This window comes from Trypanosoma melophagium (assembly GCF_022059095.1).
Source record: "Trypanosoma melophagium isolate St. Kilda chromosome Unknown ctg22segment0, whole genome shotgun sequence".
Lineage (NCBI taxonomy): Eukaryota > Euglenozoa > Kinetoplastea > Trypanosomatida > Trypanosomatidae > Trypanosoma > Trypanosoma melophagium.
In genome coordinates, this window is record NW_027125152.1 from 159,873 (window position 1) to 178,996 (window position 19,124).

At 39.6% G+C, this 19,124-nt stretch overlaps 10 protein-coding genes across 10 annotated transcripts; all 10 read left to right on the forward strand.

The window, feature by feature from the left end:
• Positions 1 to 86: 86 nt before the first annotated feature.
• On the forward strand, positions 87 to 468 carry LSM04_006108 (uncharacterized protein; the record flags this gene model as incomplete). Its single annotated transcript, XM_067334545.1, has 2 exons — positions 87 to 243; positions 293 to 468. The coding sequence occupies 2 exons, from the start codon at positions 87 to 89 to the stop codon at positions 466 to 468; spliced, it is 333 nt and encodes a 110-aa protein (XP_067191763.1).
• Positions 469 to 745: 277 nt separating this feature from the next.
• On the forward strand, positions 746 to 1,120 carry LSM04_003426 (uncharacterized protein; the record flags this gene model as incomplete). Its single annotated transcript, XM_067334546.1, has 1 exon — positions 746 to 1,120. The coding sequence occupies one exon, from the start codon at positions 746 to 748 to the stop codon at positions 1,118 to 1,120; it is 375 nt and encodes a 124-aa protein (XP_067191679.1).
• Positions 1,121 to 1,142: 22 nt separating this feature from the next.
• LSM04_007247 (uncharacterized protein) lies at positions 1,143 to 1,607 on the forward strand (the record flags this gene model as incomplete). Its single annotated transcript, XM_067334547.1, has 1 exon — positions 1,143 to 1,607. The coding sequence occupies one exon, from the start codon at positions 1,143 to 1,145 to the stop codon at positions 1,605 to 1,607; it is 465 nt and encodes a 154-aa protein (XP_067191790.1).
• Positions 1,608 to 2,057: 450 nt separating this feature from the next.
• Positions 2,058 to 2,804, forward strand: LSM04_002600 (Biotinyl protein ligase (BPL) and lipoyl protein ligase (LPL); the record flags this gene model as incomplete). The annotated part of the gene is made up of 1 exon (XM_067334548.1): positions 2,058 to 2,804. The coding sequence occupies one exon, from the start codon at positions 2,058 to 2,060 to the stop codon at positions 2,802 to 2,804; it is 747 nt and encodes a 248-aa protein (XP_067191649.1).
• A 684-nt stretch (positions 2,805 to 3,488) lies between these two features.
• LSM04_008192 (Bromodomain) lies at positions 3,489 to 4,151 on the forward strand (the record flags this gene model as incomplete). Its single annotated transcript, XM_067334549.1, has 1 exon — positions 3,489 to 4,151. The coding sequence occupies one exon, from the start codon at positions 3,489 to 3,491 to the stop codon at positions 4,149 to 4,151; it is 663 nt and encodes a 220-aa protein (XP_067191818.1).
• Positions 4,152 to 4,921: 770 nt separating this feature from the next.
• LSM04_004225 (uncharacterized protein) lies at positions 4,922 to 5,236 on the forward strand (the record flags this gene model as incomplete). Its single annotated transcript, XM_067334551.1, has 1 exon — positions 4,922 to 5,236. The coding sequence occupies one exon, from the start codon at positions 4,922 to 4,924 to the stop codon at positions 5,234 to 5,236; it is 315 nt and encodes a 104-aa protein (XP_067191706.1).
• Positions 5,237 to 5,895: 659 nt separating this feature from the next.
• Positions 5,896 to 6,462, forward strand: LSM04_002748 (uncharacterized protein; the record flags this gene model as incomplete). The annotated part of the gene is made up of 1 exon (XM_067334552.1): positions 5,896 to 6,462. One exon carries the CDS (start codon positions 5,896 to 5,898, stop codon positions 6,460 to 6,462), a length of 567 nt encoding a protein of 188 aa, XP_067191654.1.
• Positions 6,463 to 7,069: 607 nt separating this feature from the next.
• On the forward strand, positions 7,070 to 15,058 carry LSM04_001052 (Piezo non-specific cation channel; the record flags this gene model as incomplete). The annotated part of the gene is made up of 2 exons (XM_067334553.1): positions 7,070 to 9,920; positions 10,098 to 15,058. The coding sequence occupies 2 exons, from the start codon at positions 7,070 to 7,072 to the stop codon at positions 15,056 to 15,058; spliced, it is 7,812 nt and encodes a 2,603-aa protein (XP_067191595.1).
• A 773-nt stretch (positions 15,059 to 15,831) lies between these two features.
• Positions 15,832 to 17,166, forward strand: LSM04_006514 (uncharacterized protein; the record flags this gene model as incomplete). The annotated part of the gene is made up of 1 exon (XM_067334554.1): positions 15,832 to 17,166. One exon carries the CDS (start codon positions 15,832 to 15,834, stop codon positions 17,164 to 17,166), a length of 1,335 nt encoding a protein of 444 aa, XP_067191774.1.
• Positions 17,167 to 18,154: 988 nt separating this feature from the next.
• Positions 18,155 to 18,634, forward strand: LSM04_005493 (uncharacterized protein; the record flags this gene model as incomplete). The annotated part of the gene is made up of 1 exon (XM_067334555.1): positions 18,155 to 18,634. One exon carries the CDS (start codon positions 18,155 to 18,157, stop codon positions 18,632 to 18,634), a length of 480 nt encoding a protein of 159 aa, XP_067191745.1.
• Positions 18,635 to 19,124: the final 490 nt, after the last annotated feature.

Sequence of the window (19,124 nt, forward strand, 5' to 3'; positions counted from 1 at the left end):
TGGAGAAGGAAAGAAACAGAAACTAAAAAAGATCAGCACAAGATAATCCTTAATATTTAATAATCACAAACTGTAGGGAGTGTACAATGGCTGAGGATACTCTCCATACGTACGCCTCAGATCTTTTTGGCGTGATAGAGATAAATGCTGCAGAAGTAATACCAATTCCAAGTTGCGTGGAAACGCTCTTTAGCCTTAATACAAATCTCTCACATGAGAAGGCGGAGATGATTGTAAAGGGAAGTAAAATTTCCAGATAGACATGATATTGATCGAAATAGTTTCATTTTAGCTGTACTACGAACTCTAGAAAACAAGTCTTATCGAAATGCTTTAAGCGTTCTACGTGATTTAATTTTACGCCTTCAATTGACGTATCGAAAAAAATATTTAATGATGGATGTGGGAGCTAACACACCGATTTCATCACTTACGGAGAACCCAACTGTGGTAGGGCTATTTAAATAATTATTTTATTCGGTATCACATGTTAGACTATACATTGCTCGATTACAATTAGAAGAATTAGTTCACGATATTCTTCCTGATTTTCCGGCAAGCGCTGGTAATATTGTGAAAGCTGCCTTATCAGAAGATGAAAGTGATATGATTGGATTTTATGAGTTTATAACAGTCATGCAGCCTGTCACATCACGTCAATCACTTAGTGAACTAGTAGAACGATTTCGTCGCAGTCGCAGAGATGTACAAAGAGAAGAAAATTTTTTCCCACAAACTCCATCTCATGTTATACGCCCATTTATCGAATGCTTCTATATCAGTATTATCATTATCCGCACCAGCACCTGTATCAACATCAACAACATTACCTTCGACAATGTCTAGTCCATTAAGTATTGAATTGCAGATGTACCGACGTTGGGATGCGGAAGCACAGCGAGATTTTGCCCATGCATCATCTAAAGGATTTATTGGTATAACAAAAACCACACCATCCACTGATGTTTCACATAATCAAAAGGTGATATTTGATGAGAGAGATTGTGAAAAGAAATTATCTGTGATGGAACGTGAGTTGGTGCGTCTTCGGCGTGAAAATGAGTCCCTAATTCATGACCTCCTTTTTGGCACAAACACAAAAACCTTCTCTCCGTGTTGAAGAGGATGGTCGTATTGTAGAAATGAGCGGTGATGAATTTTTTAATCGAGAAAATGCCCTACTTCGTGAAGAACTTGCTGAAATGAAAGAAAGTCTCCGTATGTGTCAGGTTGTTAATGATCTTCATTCAGACATGACAAGTATAGCCACCTTACTTCGCAAGGGAGTTTCTTCAACTGAAGTGCTTCGTAGTGTTTACCCTGACGAGTTGGCGTTGTTTAACCGTTACCGAGATATAGTGCGGATGACAGAGAAAAGAAAAGAGGATATTGGTCCCCCAGGATCAGCGGCACGATTACTGCTCACACAATTAGATGTTATTGTTCAATGTTATCAAGCCCTTTATCGGAGGTTCCGTGCAAGTGTAGAGACAGATGGTATGTTATCTACACCATACTATGCTCAAAGGACTTCCTCAGTCAGTGTTAGTGAAAGGACTGCCGGGTCATTGCGACGGCGACGACGAGCTCCATGGGTAGTAGATTGAAACCAAAACAAAAAAATATTTGTATGCCCATTATTTATTCTTATCGTTGACCAGTTTATTTTTTTTATTTTTATTTTTTTTTGATCTATGATCATGATGATTATTATTTTTTCTTCTGCCATTAACGCGTACACAACATCGGTGTAGTTTTATTTTTATCACTATCGTTGTTATTTGACCCAATCAGCAACCAAAGCCACAACCACAGCCAGTAATGGCGTTGAAGAACAGGAATAAAAAGAAGAAGAATGAAGGGAAAGTAATTTTATTTCTTTCTTTCTTTGAGAGGTACGTAAAAAATGATTTCCTTAATTTTTTTTTCTTCGTTTCTCTTCTACAGCAGAAAGGAAGGAAAAAAAAAAAACGAAGAAATCGTATTGATTGAAGAGTCAGTAGGAGTCTAAAGCCAAACAAGAAGAAGAAGAAAATTAATAACTGAAGTTAACCATCATGACTGAGAGTGTTCCACCGAATATCCATTACATGGAGGAGGTCTCATCAACGATGGATGTCGCCCGGGAGATGTTGGCGGCTGCTAAAACTACACCATTTGCGGTTCTCGCAGAGTCGCAGACAAAAGGACGTGGCACCGGCGGCCGCACGTGGGTATCGCCGAAGGGAAACATGTACTTAACAATCTGCGTTCCTGAAAGAATGATCCCGGCGGAAGTAATTCCTGTTCTTCCTCTTTTGGCCGGTCTTGTCTGCCGCGCGGCCGTCATGGAACTCCTCCGCGGATCCGCCGACGTGCACCTCAAGTGGCCCAATGATATTATCCACAATGGAAAGAAGATTGGCGGCACTCTTGTGGAGACCGACGGGGCACATTTAATTCTCGGCATTGGCATGAATGTGGCGATGGCACCGCCACTCACAGACGCCGGTCGACCCGCCACTACTGTACGCGCCATCGCCGCCGCTGCCGGTGTGGACGGTGAGAATATTCACCCCCGCCAACTGGCACAACTCGTGTGGCGGCATTTATTCGCAACCGTGAAGGATAATACGATCACACGCAATGAAATTGTCCGCCGCTTTGATACCGCAATGGATAAGAGTCTCACATTGCACCGCCGAAACGGGGCGGAACGTGAGGCGGAGCCCCTCACCGCCGTGCGGCTCAACGAGTGGGGACACCTCACAGTGCGGGCACCAGACGGCAGAGAGGAGACGCTGGTGGCAGAGTATCTCTTTTAATGAAACTGTGGGATAGTGGATAATTGATATGGATATGAATATGAATGATGGGGGAATATGTGGGGTGGATACATCAAACACTACAAGCATGAATAAGAAGGACAGCATAGCGGGTGTTGGGGAATTAGGGGGTGTGGGGTGGAAGTGGGGATGTGTGAGTGTGAGGGGAGAAGAGATGTGGCGAGAGCAAACAAAAAAAGAATAATAAAAAAAAAAGAAGCAAACATGTCAAACGTAGAAAATACATATTGCCCCATATAGTGTGATTGAGATAATTCAAATTGTTTGGAAAATGGTGGAATTGACGTCACATAGGTCACAGGATTTTATTAGTATTATTATTATTATTATTATTATTATTATTATTATTATTATTATTATTTTGGTTGTGTTGTTTCCTTTTGAAAATATTTTTTTCCGGAAGTAAATACTTCTCGCTCTCTCCCTTTCTGTTTCTGCTTCTGTTTCTCTCTCTCTTTTTTCCTCTTGGGATAGGGCTGATAAAGGGGAGCACAAAGAAAAAGTCATAAAATCATTGTTTTTTTGTTTGCTTCTTTCCCCGTAAAGTGGCGTCGGTATTTAGTTTTTAACTATTGTTTCTTTTTGTAGATTACCGTAGTCCGGTGGATTCTTACGTCCAAATCTTTCCTTAAAAAAGAATTGGTTCCATTTGTGTTTCCGTAAATGGCTACCACTAGCCGGAAGGTGACAGAGAGGATAAATTACTGGCTCAACTACATTGATTGTGCTCTTTCCCATCCGAAGCCACTGCCTACGGGAAAGCATGTCTTTCGTAGTGATCTTGATGCAGATCCAGAGATACGTGAGATTTATGAATGTTTATTCAAACTATACACAGAGGAGAAGACATCTACAGAATTCAGGGAACCAGTGAACGCACTCCAGCATGGTCTTTTTAATTATTACACTGTTATAACGGAACCGATGTCGTTACGCACAATATTAGACCATATTGCTGAAGGTGATTACTATTCAGAGGTTTCAGAGGTTATGAGTGATGTAGAGAAAATATGGAGTAATTGTGAAAAGTTTAATGGTCCCGATTCTGCTATTACTGCTGAGGCGAGAAAGTGTCAGGAGGCATTAACATTGCTCATAAAGAGTGTCGCAGATGAGCAATTGGCATCACCATCTGAGGTGGATAGGGTGATTGTTGAGTTGAGTACTATGAATGTTTCTGTGTTAGGGGAAGTTGAAGAATACCTCATGAGAGATGACCCTACTCTCATATGTGAGAACGCTGATGTGGATGTGTCAAGGCTGAAGGTGAAACATATAAGAGAATTGAAAAAGATACTTCAACGTGCTAAGAATGACGATTCTTAATGATATTTATTTCTTTTTTCTTTTCTGTTAACGCACTTTTGCGTCCTCTGTTTCCCTCATTAATGGGTTTCCATTGCTGCGTGTATACTTTGTGATTCTGGAAATAGACAAATAGACCCTTCTAAAGTGAGGACTGCTGTAAAGCCAAGAAAATTAATTACAGCAGCGTTTGACATCTGCAAAGATTTTTTCACCTTTTTTTTTATATTTTGATTTCTTTTGCTCCCTTCTGTTTCGTTGTCGTCTTCTCTTCCATTCCTCACTGGAAGAAAAGCGAGAAACAATAGTCTTTAGTGAGGGATGCAAGGAAACAATAACAACGACGACGACGACGAGAAAGAAAATTAATGTTAAATGGGAGTGCCCCACTGCAAAGAGGGGAAAGGAAAAGAAAGAAAATAATATGAATTAAGCGGATAGATTAAAAAAAGAAAGCAGAAACGGAAGAAGAGTGAGAGGTTAGGGTCTGCCTTCTTTTTTCTTTTCACTTGGTCAGCAATGAACCCTCTTCTTTTTTCCTTCTTATTTCTTATTTCTTTTTTTGTCTGTTTCCTTTACCAGCGCTGCAAAAAAAAAAAAAAAGACACAGAAACCAGTATACACAACAACAACAAAAGAAGCTAATAACCAGGAAAAGAAGAAGAAAAAAAAAGAGAAGGGGAACACTTTCAGGTGTACACCAACCTCTCTTTTTCTCTCTTTCTCATTCTATCCCCCTTTCTATTTTCCCATCTTCTTCTCTCTCCCTCTCTTTATCTCTATTGTGGTCCATGTGTGATAATATTACCAATACTAATACTACTACTGCTGGGGGTGGGAATGGCGGGTCCCCTCCACTCACGCCTCTCATCGCCACGGCGGCGGCGGGAGTTGCGCGGGTCGAGGCGGGACTCACACGAGACGTCGAGGCGGACCGGCAGCGGCGGGAGTTCACGTACGCTGGCGTAGCGCCGCTGCGGGATTTTATGTACGCCGGCGAGGAGGTGCGGCTGCCGCGTCGAATTGCCGAACTGCGGGCAAAACGGGCCAAATTAGTAAATACCACAATAATGCCAACCACAGAGGAGGGGGTACAGGGACCATAGGGAGTTGGTGGGAGTTCGTTATATATATATATATATATATATATATATATATATATATATATACAGGGGGACTATGATGTGGTGTAGATGGTAAGAGAGGGTATGTATGGATGGAAGCAAAGGAAGAAGTAAGCAGGATCAGTGAAGAAAGTGAAGGTGAAAAGGAGGATCGGATAAAAGAAGAGAATGCAGGCGATTAACACGAGAAGAAAAGGAAAAAAAAGAGAGAGTAGCAGAGGAAATAAAGAAAAAAGAAAAAAACAACAACGACAATATTGTTGAAAACATGACAAATCAAGAACAACAGCAAAAAAAAAAAATGAGTATCGGTTAATTTTTATTTTTGTTTTTTGATGTAATTTGCTATTTTTTTTTTTTCCTCTCTTTAAAAATTTTTGCTTTGCATGAGTTGCCTGTGCTCTCTTTTCTTTATCTCTCTCTTTCTGCCATTTTTCCTTGTTCTTTTTTTTTCTTCTTTTGTTTTGTTTTATTATTATTATTATTATTATTATTATTATTATTACCACATGAGGCTGTTATTGTTCTTGTGTGAAGTAGAGGAAGGAGGGGAAGAGAATATTGACAGCAACTCTGTGTAGAAAAAAGAAAAAGAAACAAACAAAAAAACCGATAAGAGAACTCTACATACAGTTTCTTCGATGCTAAGTCTCTGCAAGGTGTTGTTGAGGGTGCAATCGCACCAAAAGGTCAAGTCACAGCACCCTAACGCCGGTACTCGCTTTGGCCGGGTGTACAATCGCGGTTTCATTCGATATGGATTTGGTGGTTTTGGTATGAGTGTTTATACACCAAAGAAGGATCGAAGATTTCGTGTTTTGCCAACCCCACCACCAAAGGGAGATGTCTTTGCAGATAATGAATCACTGGTAGCCACAACCCGCACACTCTCACCCAATTTTCGCGCCTTTGCGCTGGAGGATGGCGGAGTACTTTTCACGCATCCAACACATGAGCAGATCATGCGATGGGGACAGGGAATTCTGACGGAGGAGACGAAGGCCACGGGAATGACTTCCATGGATAATTATGTCAACTCACGTATTCAGTCTATTATAGCGGAAAATACGGTTGAAAACGTCGCAATTAGTCACTGGCGCCGACGGCACATGTGGAATCTAATTAAAGCACATGGAAAGTTGCAACGACATTGGGGTGTATCAGACGCATCGAAGGGAGCCCGTTCAAACATCTACGGACACTCTTGAGTAAAGAAGGAGGGGGATACATCATTTCATTGTTGCAGTTTTGTTTTTCTTTTTCTCGTGTTGTTTGCGTGTCTCTCTCTCTCTCTCTGTGTTTTTTTTTTTCTGTTGAGGAGGTATGGTGTACTGCATTCTATTTTTGTCTACACTTAGTTTTCCAGAACACCACGAAAAGGAAAAAAAAAATATTAAAAGAAAAGCATGGAAGGGCATCACCAGTGGTAAATATTATTACTTTTTTTGTTTTTTTCTTGGCTCAATGTGAGGTTGACAAGGAAAAAAAAAGGGATCGCTGGTGCTTTGAGAGGTGTGACGCAAGATTTTGCGTTTGTGTTGAGTTTGCAGACAAGGAAGTGGAGTTTTTCTGTTTGTTAAAGAAAAGAAAAAAGATTTTTGTTAGTGATTGCTGTAATTATATTCATAAAGGCTTTCTCTTTTTCTTCTTTACTGTCCTTGTGTAAATTTTATTCGTATTTTTTTTTCGTTTTCCCAACTTTAACTATTTTATTTTCATGAATTATACTTAGGCTTGTGAGTCTTATTTATTAGGAACCTTTGATCGTTATTTGTTTCTTTTTATTACTATTTAGATAGTGGTGAGTTTTTATTCATGCTTCACCCATTTGCTCTGGGGCTGAGCGGATTGCTCACTTCCTCAGCGGTGTTGGGTGGCCATTTGCATGCTGCTTTAATATTAATATACGTGGCACTCCTGCGAGGACCACGAGGACCAACATCACGTGTTGTTCTTGGTATAATAGCCGTATTTGCTTTTCTGCAACTTCTTGCCACACTAGTAGTGAATGTTATTGCAAAAACCTCTGAGGTTTCAAGGGATGTGATATTTAAAAAACACCGTCTCATAACAGAGTCTTTTGGAGTTTATGAAGTAGGTACTGGGACAGATGGTTGGATTGTTGCAGGGGCAACTATCCCATCTGGATTATTATTAATTTACGTTTTGGTATTTTGGACTAAATTAACGCGTCGAATTTGTATACATCATTTACGTCCGCTTTTGACAACAATTTCTTGGGCTTTTGTGAGTGTTACAGCGGCTTTAATAGCTCCCACCGTATTAGGTGGAGTATTACTTTTGATTGGAATGATTGCCTTTATCTGTATTGCGTTAGGAGCGGAAAGAATAGTATTTGGTACATCTGAGTGTCGTGTATCTACCTTTATTCTGTATACGAGCTCTGTTTTTGGAATATTGATTAGTTGTCTTATTTTAGTTGCGACATGTGTTTCACAAAATCCTGCAGTAGCTTACTTTCTACGAGATGTAAATGCCATGTATGGTTTTTCTAAATTATATAACTTACCTCTAGACATCGCCGTACTGCGTTTTGTGCAAGTCTGTTTAATGATGACATCTCTCTTTCTCGCACAAATGGCTGCAGGGTGTCAGAGTGAGTTTGAACAGCAGGAACGGGAAGATGCACCATTTTTACAAGAGAGAAGAAATCATACACCCCGTATAAGTAAACAAAGTACACCTGTTCATGTATCTGTAGATATCCCTCCTAATACCACCACTACTACTACTACCGCTGCTGTTATTCCTAGTACTAGTGGTAATGGTAGTGTTAGTGTTTCTAATCCATCTAGACGTCCACGAACATTAGGAAGATCATTAAATAGTAGTTATAGTGGAGGAGTTATAGTCATGGAGCGTATTATGATGAGTTTTGAAGCAGCTGGTACTTGGGTAGTACGAACACTTCTCGCTAGTTCACGTTTGATACCTTTAGCCCTCATGGCAGCTAATATGATTGCCTTTCCTACTTTAGTTTCATTAAGTATGCTTCCAACAATGATGGCTGGTCAAATGATGCGCCGGCAATCTTTTGCAAGTCTTCTGCGTCCAACACTTATTCTCTCTTTTCTGCTTGTAATGGTGCAGTATATGGTGAATGCTACGAGAGACGTACAACCAAGTCTTATGCTGCATCTTTTTTTGAGTGATGAAAGTAGATGGGCAGCTTTGGTACAGGTGATTTGTAATGAAATTGTATTTCTCGCTATACTTACAGCGGATGTGGCTATTAGACATGAGTCACGTTTTAGAATTTCAGAAGAGAGTGATGATGATGATGATGATGATGATGGTAGTGTTAATGATAATGATATTGTTACATCAACCGAATTACCACTACCACTAACAGAAGAAGAAAAAGAAAAAGAAACAGCATTAGCATCAGCAGAAGAGAGACCGTTACCATGGCCTATGCGGGAAAGATTTGAAAATATTTCATTTAAAGGGAAAAGTGAAGAAAACATTTACAACAATTGTAATAGTAACAAAAGTAGCAGTAATCCCAGTCGTAAGATGAGTACAAAGTTATCGGAGTATGGAGATGGTCTTCAGAGGTCGGCAAAACATGTACTTGGGGAACAGCGTGTGGCAGAACTACTTTCATATGTTTCACAAGATCATGTTGAAACTCAGGAAGAATTTGAAAATCTATTTTATCGCCTTGTGGGTCGTTATCCTTTTGCCCAAGAAGAACGTTTACTTTGTAAGAATGCCATTGGTGATACTATTTTACGAGAAAAATTACAAGAATCAAGACAGTCACTTTTAGTACATTATATTCATTGGATGGGAGTATTATTTATGAGTCATGCTGTTGTTATTGCATTGTTAATGCTATATATTGTAGGTTCTTTTACTTATCATATGGATATTTTTCACGCCATAGTACTCCTACTTTTTGTCCTTTACTTTTTTCAACCAGACGTTATCGATGGGAAATGGGTACCTGTGGTAATATACCTCATGTTACTCTCATCTTTTGAACTTTTATTTACATTTGTTAGTCAATTCTTTACTTTACCAACATATATTGCTGGTAGTCCAATAGCGTATGCTACTATTGGTTTTGTCCCATTACGTTCTCGCTATGAGGCTATTCCTTATTTGGCAGCTGTTTTTATTATGTCCTTTTTATTTATGCGTGTACGTGTGTGTCGTTCATGGGGTGTCGTTATATCGTTATATGAGTGGGGCCAATTTTGTCAAAACACCGCTGTTAAACAATGGTCTATGCGTATAACAGCCACTGTTACAACGGCAGTGTTTGTAGCATTAGGTGTATTTTTGCCTCGTTCTTTTATCGTGGAAGGATTTCTTGCACTTGTGCTTCTTCTTGTAACGACGGTGGCCTTCTTTGGATTATCCAACAAGTTACTACATTCTCTGTGGCTTATTGCTTCTATGTATAGTGGTATTGTTATGGTAGCCACCACATTATGTCAGTTTACACAGTTTTCATCCATACTGCAAACGTATATATTTGACAGGATTTGTGGTACTCAAAGTGACTGTGAACATGAAATTGGATTATATCCAGCGGATGGGGAATTGTTGCTGGTGTTTTTTCTCGCGCCATGGTTTTTGGCTTTTGCAACTACGATGCCATATCTCACTGGTAAAGGTTCAACAAGAAAACCTGATCGTCAATATATAGAAAATGATCAAATCGAGGCGAATATAACGGATAATCATTATTACCTACAAGAAGAAGAAGAAATAATAATAATAAGAAAAAAAAGGAATGAAAGTTTACAAGATAGAGAAAATATGAATACATCTCCGATAGTAAGATCTGTGTCGTCACTACCATTTGGAACAGATGATCAGCGTTTTCTACGACATTTTGGACAATTACTTGCAGCAATGGATACATTAGGTTCATGGATCACTACATTTGGTGGAGATTATGGAAAAATGTTAGTTTGGATAGCACTTTTCACTGCTGCATCACGTCGTCTCACTGCTATGAGTGCTGTTTATATGATATTCTTTATTCTAGACTTTACACACATATCAGTGTTAATTTACTGCGTACTACACATACTTACTCTCTACACATATAAATTTTCCTTTGTACCAGAGGTTACACTTAAATTTCATGGTGTATTATTAGCTGAATTAATTGGTTTAGATAAGGGTGGAGATTCCTCACCTTTTGCTCAGGTTGTTGGACCAGTACTTGTTTTCTTTACAGTACTATTTTATATTAGTACTAGAGGTGCAAACAAAAATTTAAGACGATCTCAACGTACAGATGGACCAGAGAGTAGTAGTTGGAAGACTGTTCTCTGTACACAGTTGTTTTTCTACGCAGGCTATGAAACTCTTATCTTGACATTGCTAATTCTTCTTGCTCTTTCAGGGGATTCATGTACAGGAGTTTTGGTAGCTTCTGCACTACTGATTCTATTAGGAACAGGAAGAGAACGATTTCACTTTCGAAGTCTCTCTCTTTTACTATTTTTTATATTCTCTCTTACACTTCTTTGGCAATACGCACTGGAGCTTAATGCGGCAAGAAATTTATTTCCTACTGTTAATGAGGCAAGAAATAGTGAAGTTGAAAAAGATGTTTGGAGTCGTTGGGCATTTAATTCTCATCAAAGTGTATTGATAGGTAATTTTATAGCTGTTATGTTATTACACACAAATCGTCAACAAGCTGGTGATATCAAGGTATACTTTTCACTTATACGATCACAATTTAATGGATATCCTACACTTATTAAATTTATCCAATCCGCATCTGTAAAATCTTTACAACGATTACCGCAAGAAACATTCGATCGTGTGGTACCAAACTTTGTTGAATCTTCTCCACCGAGTTGTCTGGGTCGCATTACCACGGTTATCATTTTTGCCTTTTCTTATTTATACCCCGTTGCCGTATTTTCCTTTGCTACGGGTGTGGCCTCTGAACCCTCTATTATCAATCTCACCCTCTTATTAGGCGGATTACTGCAGGTCGCCCGGTTTGAACTCCTCCAATGGAAGTTTTTCCGCCTGTGGCCTCCGGTATCGACGGCCTACACCGTTCTTGTGTGTGTTCCTCCTATCTGCAATCTCCCTTATGTGCGTCAATTCCTGCAGGCACCGGCGCAGCAAAGTTTAATGGCGATTCTCGGCCTCATTACACACCATGGCGATATCTTTCACTTTACCGCACTTCATGTTGTGCTGCTTCTCTGCGTCGTGCTGCAGACCCGCGTGTATGCCGACTTCCGCTACGCCAATGTGCTCCGTCGTCTCTATCGCCACACGTACATGCGGCAGGAGCGGCACGAGCGACTCTGGCGGGGACTGGCGGAGAAGTACGACGCGGAGGAGAAGCGGGCGGCGGCGCGGCGGCGGGAACTGCGGGCGAAACTGCAGGAAGTGCGGCGGACTCTGCAGGCCGCGGATGGAGCGTGGCGGCCGGAGAATATTCCGCCGGAGCGAACAGCCGCAGAGGAGGCGGCAGAAAAGGGAGGAAGTGGCACCGGCTTGCGGAGACGACGAAGACGAGATGGTAATAATAATGAGAATAAGAAGAATGGGGATCAGGAGGGAGAAAGCGGGGCGGTGTATCGGCAGGGGCAATCGCAGGAGACGGAGGAGAAGCGAAAGGCATTGTCGGATATTAGCTTTAAAGGATCATTCACTTTAACAGAGAAAAGGGTAAAACGTGGGGAATATTTTAAGACAGTTGTGAATTCTATGATTCACAGATGGTTAACGGTGATGGCCGATTGGTTAGCCCTTCACACATATGAACCATTTAAACACACCTCTGAACATTACAAGGGTCTTTATAGACGTCTCTTTTGTGTAACCATTAAAGCAATGGAACGACACACAGCAATGATTACACTTCTTGTGACGATGACCAATTTTATGCTTACTCATTGTCTATGGGAACTTTTACCGTTTTGTATTATTCTTGTGATTGCAAACGCATACAACCCTTTTCCCCCAAAATTTATCTTTACCTTTCTTTCTTTCTATGTGGCATTGGGAATTCTTATAAAAGCTCTTGTGGGTATGACCATCTCAAGACTTTCCTATTCACCAAATTTACTTAATTTTCTTTCATGGACTATTCTTGAAGTCTCTGAAGGGACATATTGGGAACGACGGATTGGGTATTCTTATGTTATGATGGACTTTATTGTGTATGCTGTATTGTTAATGCATCAAGATATTTGCCTATCTAATGGTGTTTATAGTCGAAAAGATATTCTTGCAAGTCGAGGAGGCGTTGATGAGACTGCTTCACCTAATGAATTTGTAAAGGATGCCATGGTAAATGCTTCTGCAAGGACAGAAGAAGCAGAAGAAGGAGAAACAAAGGCAAATGATAAAGCTATTTATTCCTTTTCTTTTTCTGCGTCTCCGTCACCGCTTCCTTTATTTGGTCCTCGGGTTAATGCCGTATCTGAAGAGAGGGAAGAGGAAGAGAAAGAGGAGGATGGAGAGGAAAAGAGAGAAAATAATGCTTTAGGGTCTACAAATTCCCGTATATTTAATGTTGGACGACAAGTATTGGGAATGAATTTGAAACTTCGTTCTGCTATAAGTGATTTTGTGCAAAACGCCATTTCAACCCCTGGTACTGGACGTGATTGGTATGTCCTTTCTTTTATGATTGAGGCTATCGCTTTGATAACATTTGTCTTTGGATATAATAAAATGTCAGATGAAACATATGATTCTATTCAAGAAAGTGTTAAACGAAATCTTCTTCCAGGACCATTAGTAATTATTGTTCTTGTTTCTATTCTTCTCCTGATCGCAGATCGTATGTTGTACATAATGAAAAGTGCAAAGTTAAAACTTTTGTTAAACACTGTTTGTGGTATTGCCTATTGTATATGCTATTTATTATGGGGAAATATGGTAGAAGTACAATCTCGTGTGATGGGAAATGTATTCTTTGTATTAAAAATATGTGCTCTAACAATTTCAGTTCTCCAAGTACGTGTTGGTTATCCACTACATCGTCGTCATGATTTATTTACCTGTACGAAGGGAAACTCACAAATTATATGCGTATTTTACACTATTTATCGTACCATACCATTTCTATGGGATTTACGAGTATTAACAGACTGGACTGTAGAACGTACAGCACTTCGGCTTGGTAATTATTTAAAGATTGAAGATCTCTACGATATTGTATATAATCGACGAGTTGAAATATCTATGGCACGAGAACAACAACCTGTTCTTGGTACAAGGGTTCTCCGTTCTGCCAAAATATTAGACGGTGTTTTACGTTTAGCTATTATTGTTCTCGCACTCATGTTACCATTGGTATATTACTCTACATTTAATCCTTCTATGCAGTCTAGTGGAGCCACACAAATGCGTGTTAGTCTTTCACTTATGTCATCTCAGCCTTTTTTTGCTTCAACCGTCTTTACTGCAACTCCACACCCAGATGGTTGGAGATTATGGTTGGCTCGAACTCGTCCATCACTTGCGCAAGAAGGAATGATGGATGATAAAAGAACGCTGCAATTGATTGATACGAGTTCATGTAGTAATGAATTATGGCCGATAAGTCCACAAGCTTTTAGACGATTACAAACTCAACTAACGGAAGTAATGGAAAATAAAACAGCCATGTATGTGTTTCAAACTTTTGAACTCTCACGATTGCATTCTTCAAATAGTTTAACACATACTAGTCGATGGAAAATTCCACGGACTGCAGCTCGTGATATTCAAAAAATGTTAAATGATACTTCTATTAATGAAACAAGTTATGTTAAACTTCAGAATTTCTACTCACCTTTTCTTTTTAATCGACCCGACAGTGTTGAAATGTACAATTTCGTCAATGGGAGAAATGCCATGGACTGCAGTATTCAACTCCGTCATGATGTGGATCCATTAATAAATAACACCGTACGTTATTGGTGTCTCATGTGTCAATCACTCTTTACGGGTGGAAATATCCCTGTTGACAACACCACCCGCTTCCCAGAGTGGAATTGTCTCAAAACCGGTGAAAATTGTGCGGACTACAATAGTGAGAAGCACAATGGAGATATTGGGTATAATCCAGTGCCAATGTATTACGTGATATTATCGGATCCATCCGTGGGTGGAGTACCTTTTCTGGAAGGAATGGGTATTATAGCTCTCTACACAACCTTTGTGTTGGCACTGGGGAGAATCTTTCGAGGCATGCTGGCAGATAAGGCGAAGAATGTTATTTTAAGTGATATGGCAGATCCTACACCGGTGGCGCAGTTGATTGATTATATTTCTATTGCGAGAGAATGTGGAGATATGCGACTTGAACAGTCTGTGTACTTTGAATTGATTGATCTATTGCGATCACCTGAGCGGTTACTACGTCTTACGGGTTTTAACAGACGCATGTATGATGCCGATACAGACATGTTATTATCTTCGTCATCCATAACATCTCCAGCAGCATTGCAATGCGGTGGTGGTAATGGAGAGAGCGGCGGCGGCGGCGAGCATGAAGGAAATGGGAATCTTAATAACAATAACGGTAGTCCTGATAGTAACAATTATCAACATTATCAAGATAACCGAGAACAACAAGAACAAGAAGCACAACAGGGTCAACTTTCTAATAATGATCATGATGTGCATGGTAATGCAGATAATAATAATAATAATAATAATAATAATAATAATAATAATAATAATAATAATAATAATAATAATAATAATAATAATAATAATAATTTATCAGAACACGGTGATGATAGTACACAGGAACAGGAGACTAGAAGAACAGATAATCAACGAAAGGATGAGTAAGTGGATTAAAGGCCTTTGTTGTTCTTTTTTTCTCTGCTTTATGCTTTATATATCCCTTCTTTCTTTGTATTTGTATTCGTAAATTTTTTTTTCTGCCTTCTTGGCTTCTTGCGTGTGCGATTTTCTTTGGTTTTATTTCGGCGATGAAGAAAGGGGGAACAAAAAGAGAGTAACGTATGTCGGCACTTGCATTTGCATTTGTTTTTCCTTTTTTCTTTTCTTTTTTCTTTTTTTTTTCGGCCCAGTGATTCTTTGTTTTTTTCTTCTTCTTTTCAATATATATATATATATATATATATATTTGATGGTGACCACTGTGAATGTAGGTGTACATATCTTTTACCAATAGAATGTCTGTCTGTCTCTTTCTACTGGTTACCACCTAAATAACAGGTGTGCTAAGATGTGATTATACACATATTATTATATACACAAGAGATTAAAAAAGAAATAATTCCATCTGATCTTTGTTCGTCAGTTTATTTGTTTTGCGTTTCCTTTTTTATTGCATTCTTTTCCTTTCCATGTTTTTTTTTTCCTTCTCCAAACACACTCACTCAAATATCTCCATGCTTAAAACGAACAAAACCAGAGCAATTGTTTAGAGAGAACCCACAAGGTCAATAGAACAATAGTAGAAGCAATAGTCGAACAAAACTAACTCTCTCACAAGAAGGAACACACAAGCAAAAACAAAAAGTAAAAAAAAAACAATCGAAAGAAAAAAAACATTTTCTTTATTTCTTTGTTTCTTTCTGTCTTTGTACGCTACCATGACAACATCTCCCTCATGTGCAGTGTATGAGAATGTATTGGGCGGTACTCGACCACGACGCCACATTGCACCGCAAATACGCCCCGCTGGTCTTGCGGTTGGTCGCGATTGTGGAACTGTGGCGGAGTTAACATCTAATTATTACACCGCAGGACGAGAAACACCAGATCTCATTAAGAGTCACAGACGTGGTGGGGAAGTTGGGCGTACATGCCGACACTACGGATTGGCACGAGATCCCCCAGTGGATGAAAACATACGGCATGGAATTAAAGGAAGTGTAGGTGAGGGGGTACGGGGTTGTCTGCAGCCTGCCCATGATCGTATGACCGCACTAATGGAGGAACAACTCGAGCGTATGTATTTATCGAATATACGAAAACCACTCGGACACGCCCCTGCCCCACCGTATGAGGTCCCCGTCCCACGCGATGGATTTGGTGTTCACTCCGACTACAGTGAAAGTGTCAAGCGGGTGGTGTACGACGGGAAGGACGTGGATGTATTGCACCCCGTGGGCGAACGCAAAGACCGCGGGTATGACTGGGAGAACTCCGGTATTGATCCCACACAGTTTTGCTTTGGAAAGACACTCGGCGTATCGGCCATCCAAACAGGAGGAGGAGGCACTACTACTACTACTACTACTACTGCTACTACTATGGCGGCGTTGGTGATGCGTGAGAGTCAACCGGTATCTGCTGTTTTACCGAAACTCGTTAAGGATTATCAATCTACCGCAAAAGCGGAATTGGGGAAACCACGTAAGTATGGATTTCACAATGGAAAGTTTGAGGAAACGGCGGAGCGGCGGGCCGTACAACGTTCACGCGTGGGTGATGGCGATGCCGCACGGGAACTACTTAGTTCATGGGCCATCCATCCAGCCACACTAAAGGCACAAGAGGAACGCAACGCCCGTACAATAGCGGATGCTTTGGAAACTACAAAAGGGGATCTCAGCGCTACTGCTGCTAATACGACTAGTACTATTGCTAGAGGGGATGATGATAGCAGTAAGTATCGTTCACGATATGCATGTACATTTGATGAGAAAAATCGAGGTAGAACGGTGGCAGTAACAGAATTGGATGATGATGTGCGGGCACCGCATCTCTTATATCCATGTCACTATGTTCAGTTGGGGGTAAAGTCCAAGTACTTTGCCGGTGGACGAACACTAGAAGATATTCGTAGTTTATGTAAAAGGATAGATTTTCGCCTTACAGATGGGCAAATTGAGGAGGTGTTTACAAGTATCGCATTAGATGGTCGCTGCGGTATTGAACAGTTTAAAAATAAGGCTGTTGAGATGGGATATTTGGTTTTATAGAGTGAACATTGTTGTCAGTCCTCTACCTAACACCACTGGCAACAAAAACAAAAAAAAAAAACAAAAGAAAGAATGTCTTTTTTCTTTATTTCTTTCTGTCTTTTTTTTTACTTTATTTTATATCACGTTGGAGTGACCACCATCATCATCATCACTAGTTTTTCTATTGTATTGCTATATTCTATGTAATGGCAAGCAGAATGTAAACAAGAAAAAAGAGAATGGAAATAGTGGAGGAGACATTTCCACCAAGGAAGAAAAAAAAAGGGAAGAAGAATGCAAAACGTAAAAAAAACAACAACAACAGCAGCAAAAAGAAGGATAGAATATGGAATGAATAAATTAGATAAATAAAAAGAATGGAATTTGACCTTATGTACCTATATTTTCTCCGTCCCCTTCTTCTTTTGAACTATGGATGTCAAACCGGAGTGTTTTTTTTTTCGCTTTTTCTTGCCATGTTTTTTTTTAAATATGTTAACATTCTTTTATTATTAGTCTCTGTATTGACTTTACTATTATCAACGCCTTCCTGTATTAATTGCTATCTAAGATTTTATCAGATCTCTCTCTTTTTTTTCTTTTTCTGTTTTATGACACTCACATACCTTCATCTTAGATTCAGAGTAAAAGAGAATTACACAAAACAAAAAAAGAAAAACCATACCCAAAGGAAGGGGGAAGAAGGAGAGCAAAAAAGGGAATATATTTTGAGGTACTCTGCTTGTGTATACAACAAGTGGGTAATAATTATTTGCAAATACACACACACTCTATCTCTCTGCGTATTTGTACTTTTTTTTCTTTTTCGTTCCCCACTCGGTGTGTGTGAGAGTGAATTTGTATCGTCCAGTAGATCTGAAAGAGGGTGGCGTCGATAAGAAGAAGAAAAAAAAAACAAGGAAAGGGTGTCAAGAACAGCATTGCCAAAGAGTCAAATAATAATTAGCGCAACGAAAGGAGGAAACTCGAGTTAAATCTCTAGTTTATGTTTCGCCAAACGTTAAAGAAGGGGATAAAACCATATCTTCATGCTTTTTCCCCGGGAGCTCGTCCTTCTGAAAAGGGTATGTTATACCGAAATAATAACATGAACGCGCATGCACGTGTGGCATCTATTCAGCAAGCGCAACGTACCCATCGCGAGGGAAAAATATTTCTTATGCTTTTAGTACCAGATCAAATTTTTATGTCTGTTTTTGTTGCATGTACTGCATTTGTTGCTATTTTCTTCTATTTTCGCCAACAACCCTTTAGTTTTAATACAAACAAACAACGCTGGATTTTGGGTGCATTAAATGAGCATGAGTTTTATCAGCGCAATAGGGAGATGAGTTTGGTGTTTGAGGCGCATAAGGACGCTATTGAGGGAACAAGAGAAGTTATTGGTAATCGACCAGAGGTATTTGATCCTCCGGTTGGGACACTCTACCAAAGCCGCTCTGGGGAATTTGCTGGGGAAAAATGAGTACGAAATATCTCGACTTATATATCTAGTGCATTTTTATTATTGTTGTTTTCCTCTTCAATTCTGTTTATTATTTATTTTATTATTTTTTGCTTGTAGTATTTTTTTTTCTCTTTGCTAATGGGAAATGTGGCATGGTTCTTTCTTGGGAATTAGTAATTAGATGGAGTGAAGGATTATCTACTTTTGTCGCATCATCTTGTTTTTTTTTATGGTGCTCTTATGGGGTGAGGGTTTGGGGTATTGTGTGATGATGGCAGATGGGAGTGGTTATAAGAAGGGTGTATAGTAGAAGAAAAGAGGAAATAATAAAAAAGAAAAAAACAGAAAGAAGAGTTGAGAACTGTGGAACAATAAACGTCTATTATCTGTAAGAAAGTAATTTATATATGAGAAGGCAAGGAATGAAGAGAGAAAGGGTAAGAGAGAGAATGAGTTAGAACAGTTGTTTATTTTTTATGCGTCCATTTCTCTATTAACATTACCCCCT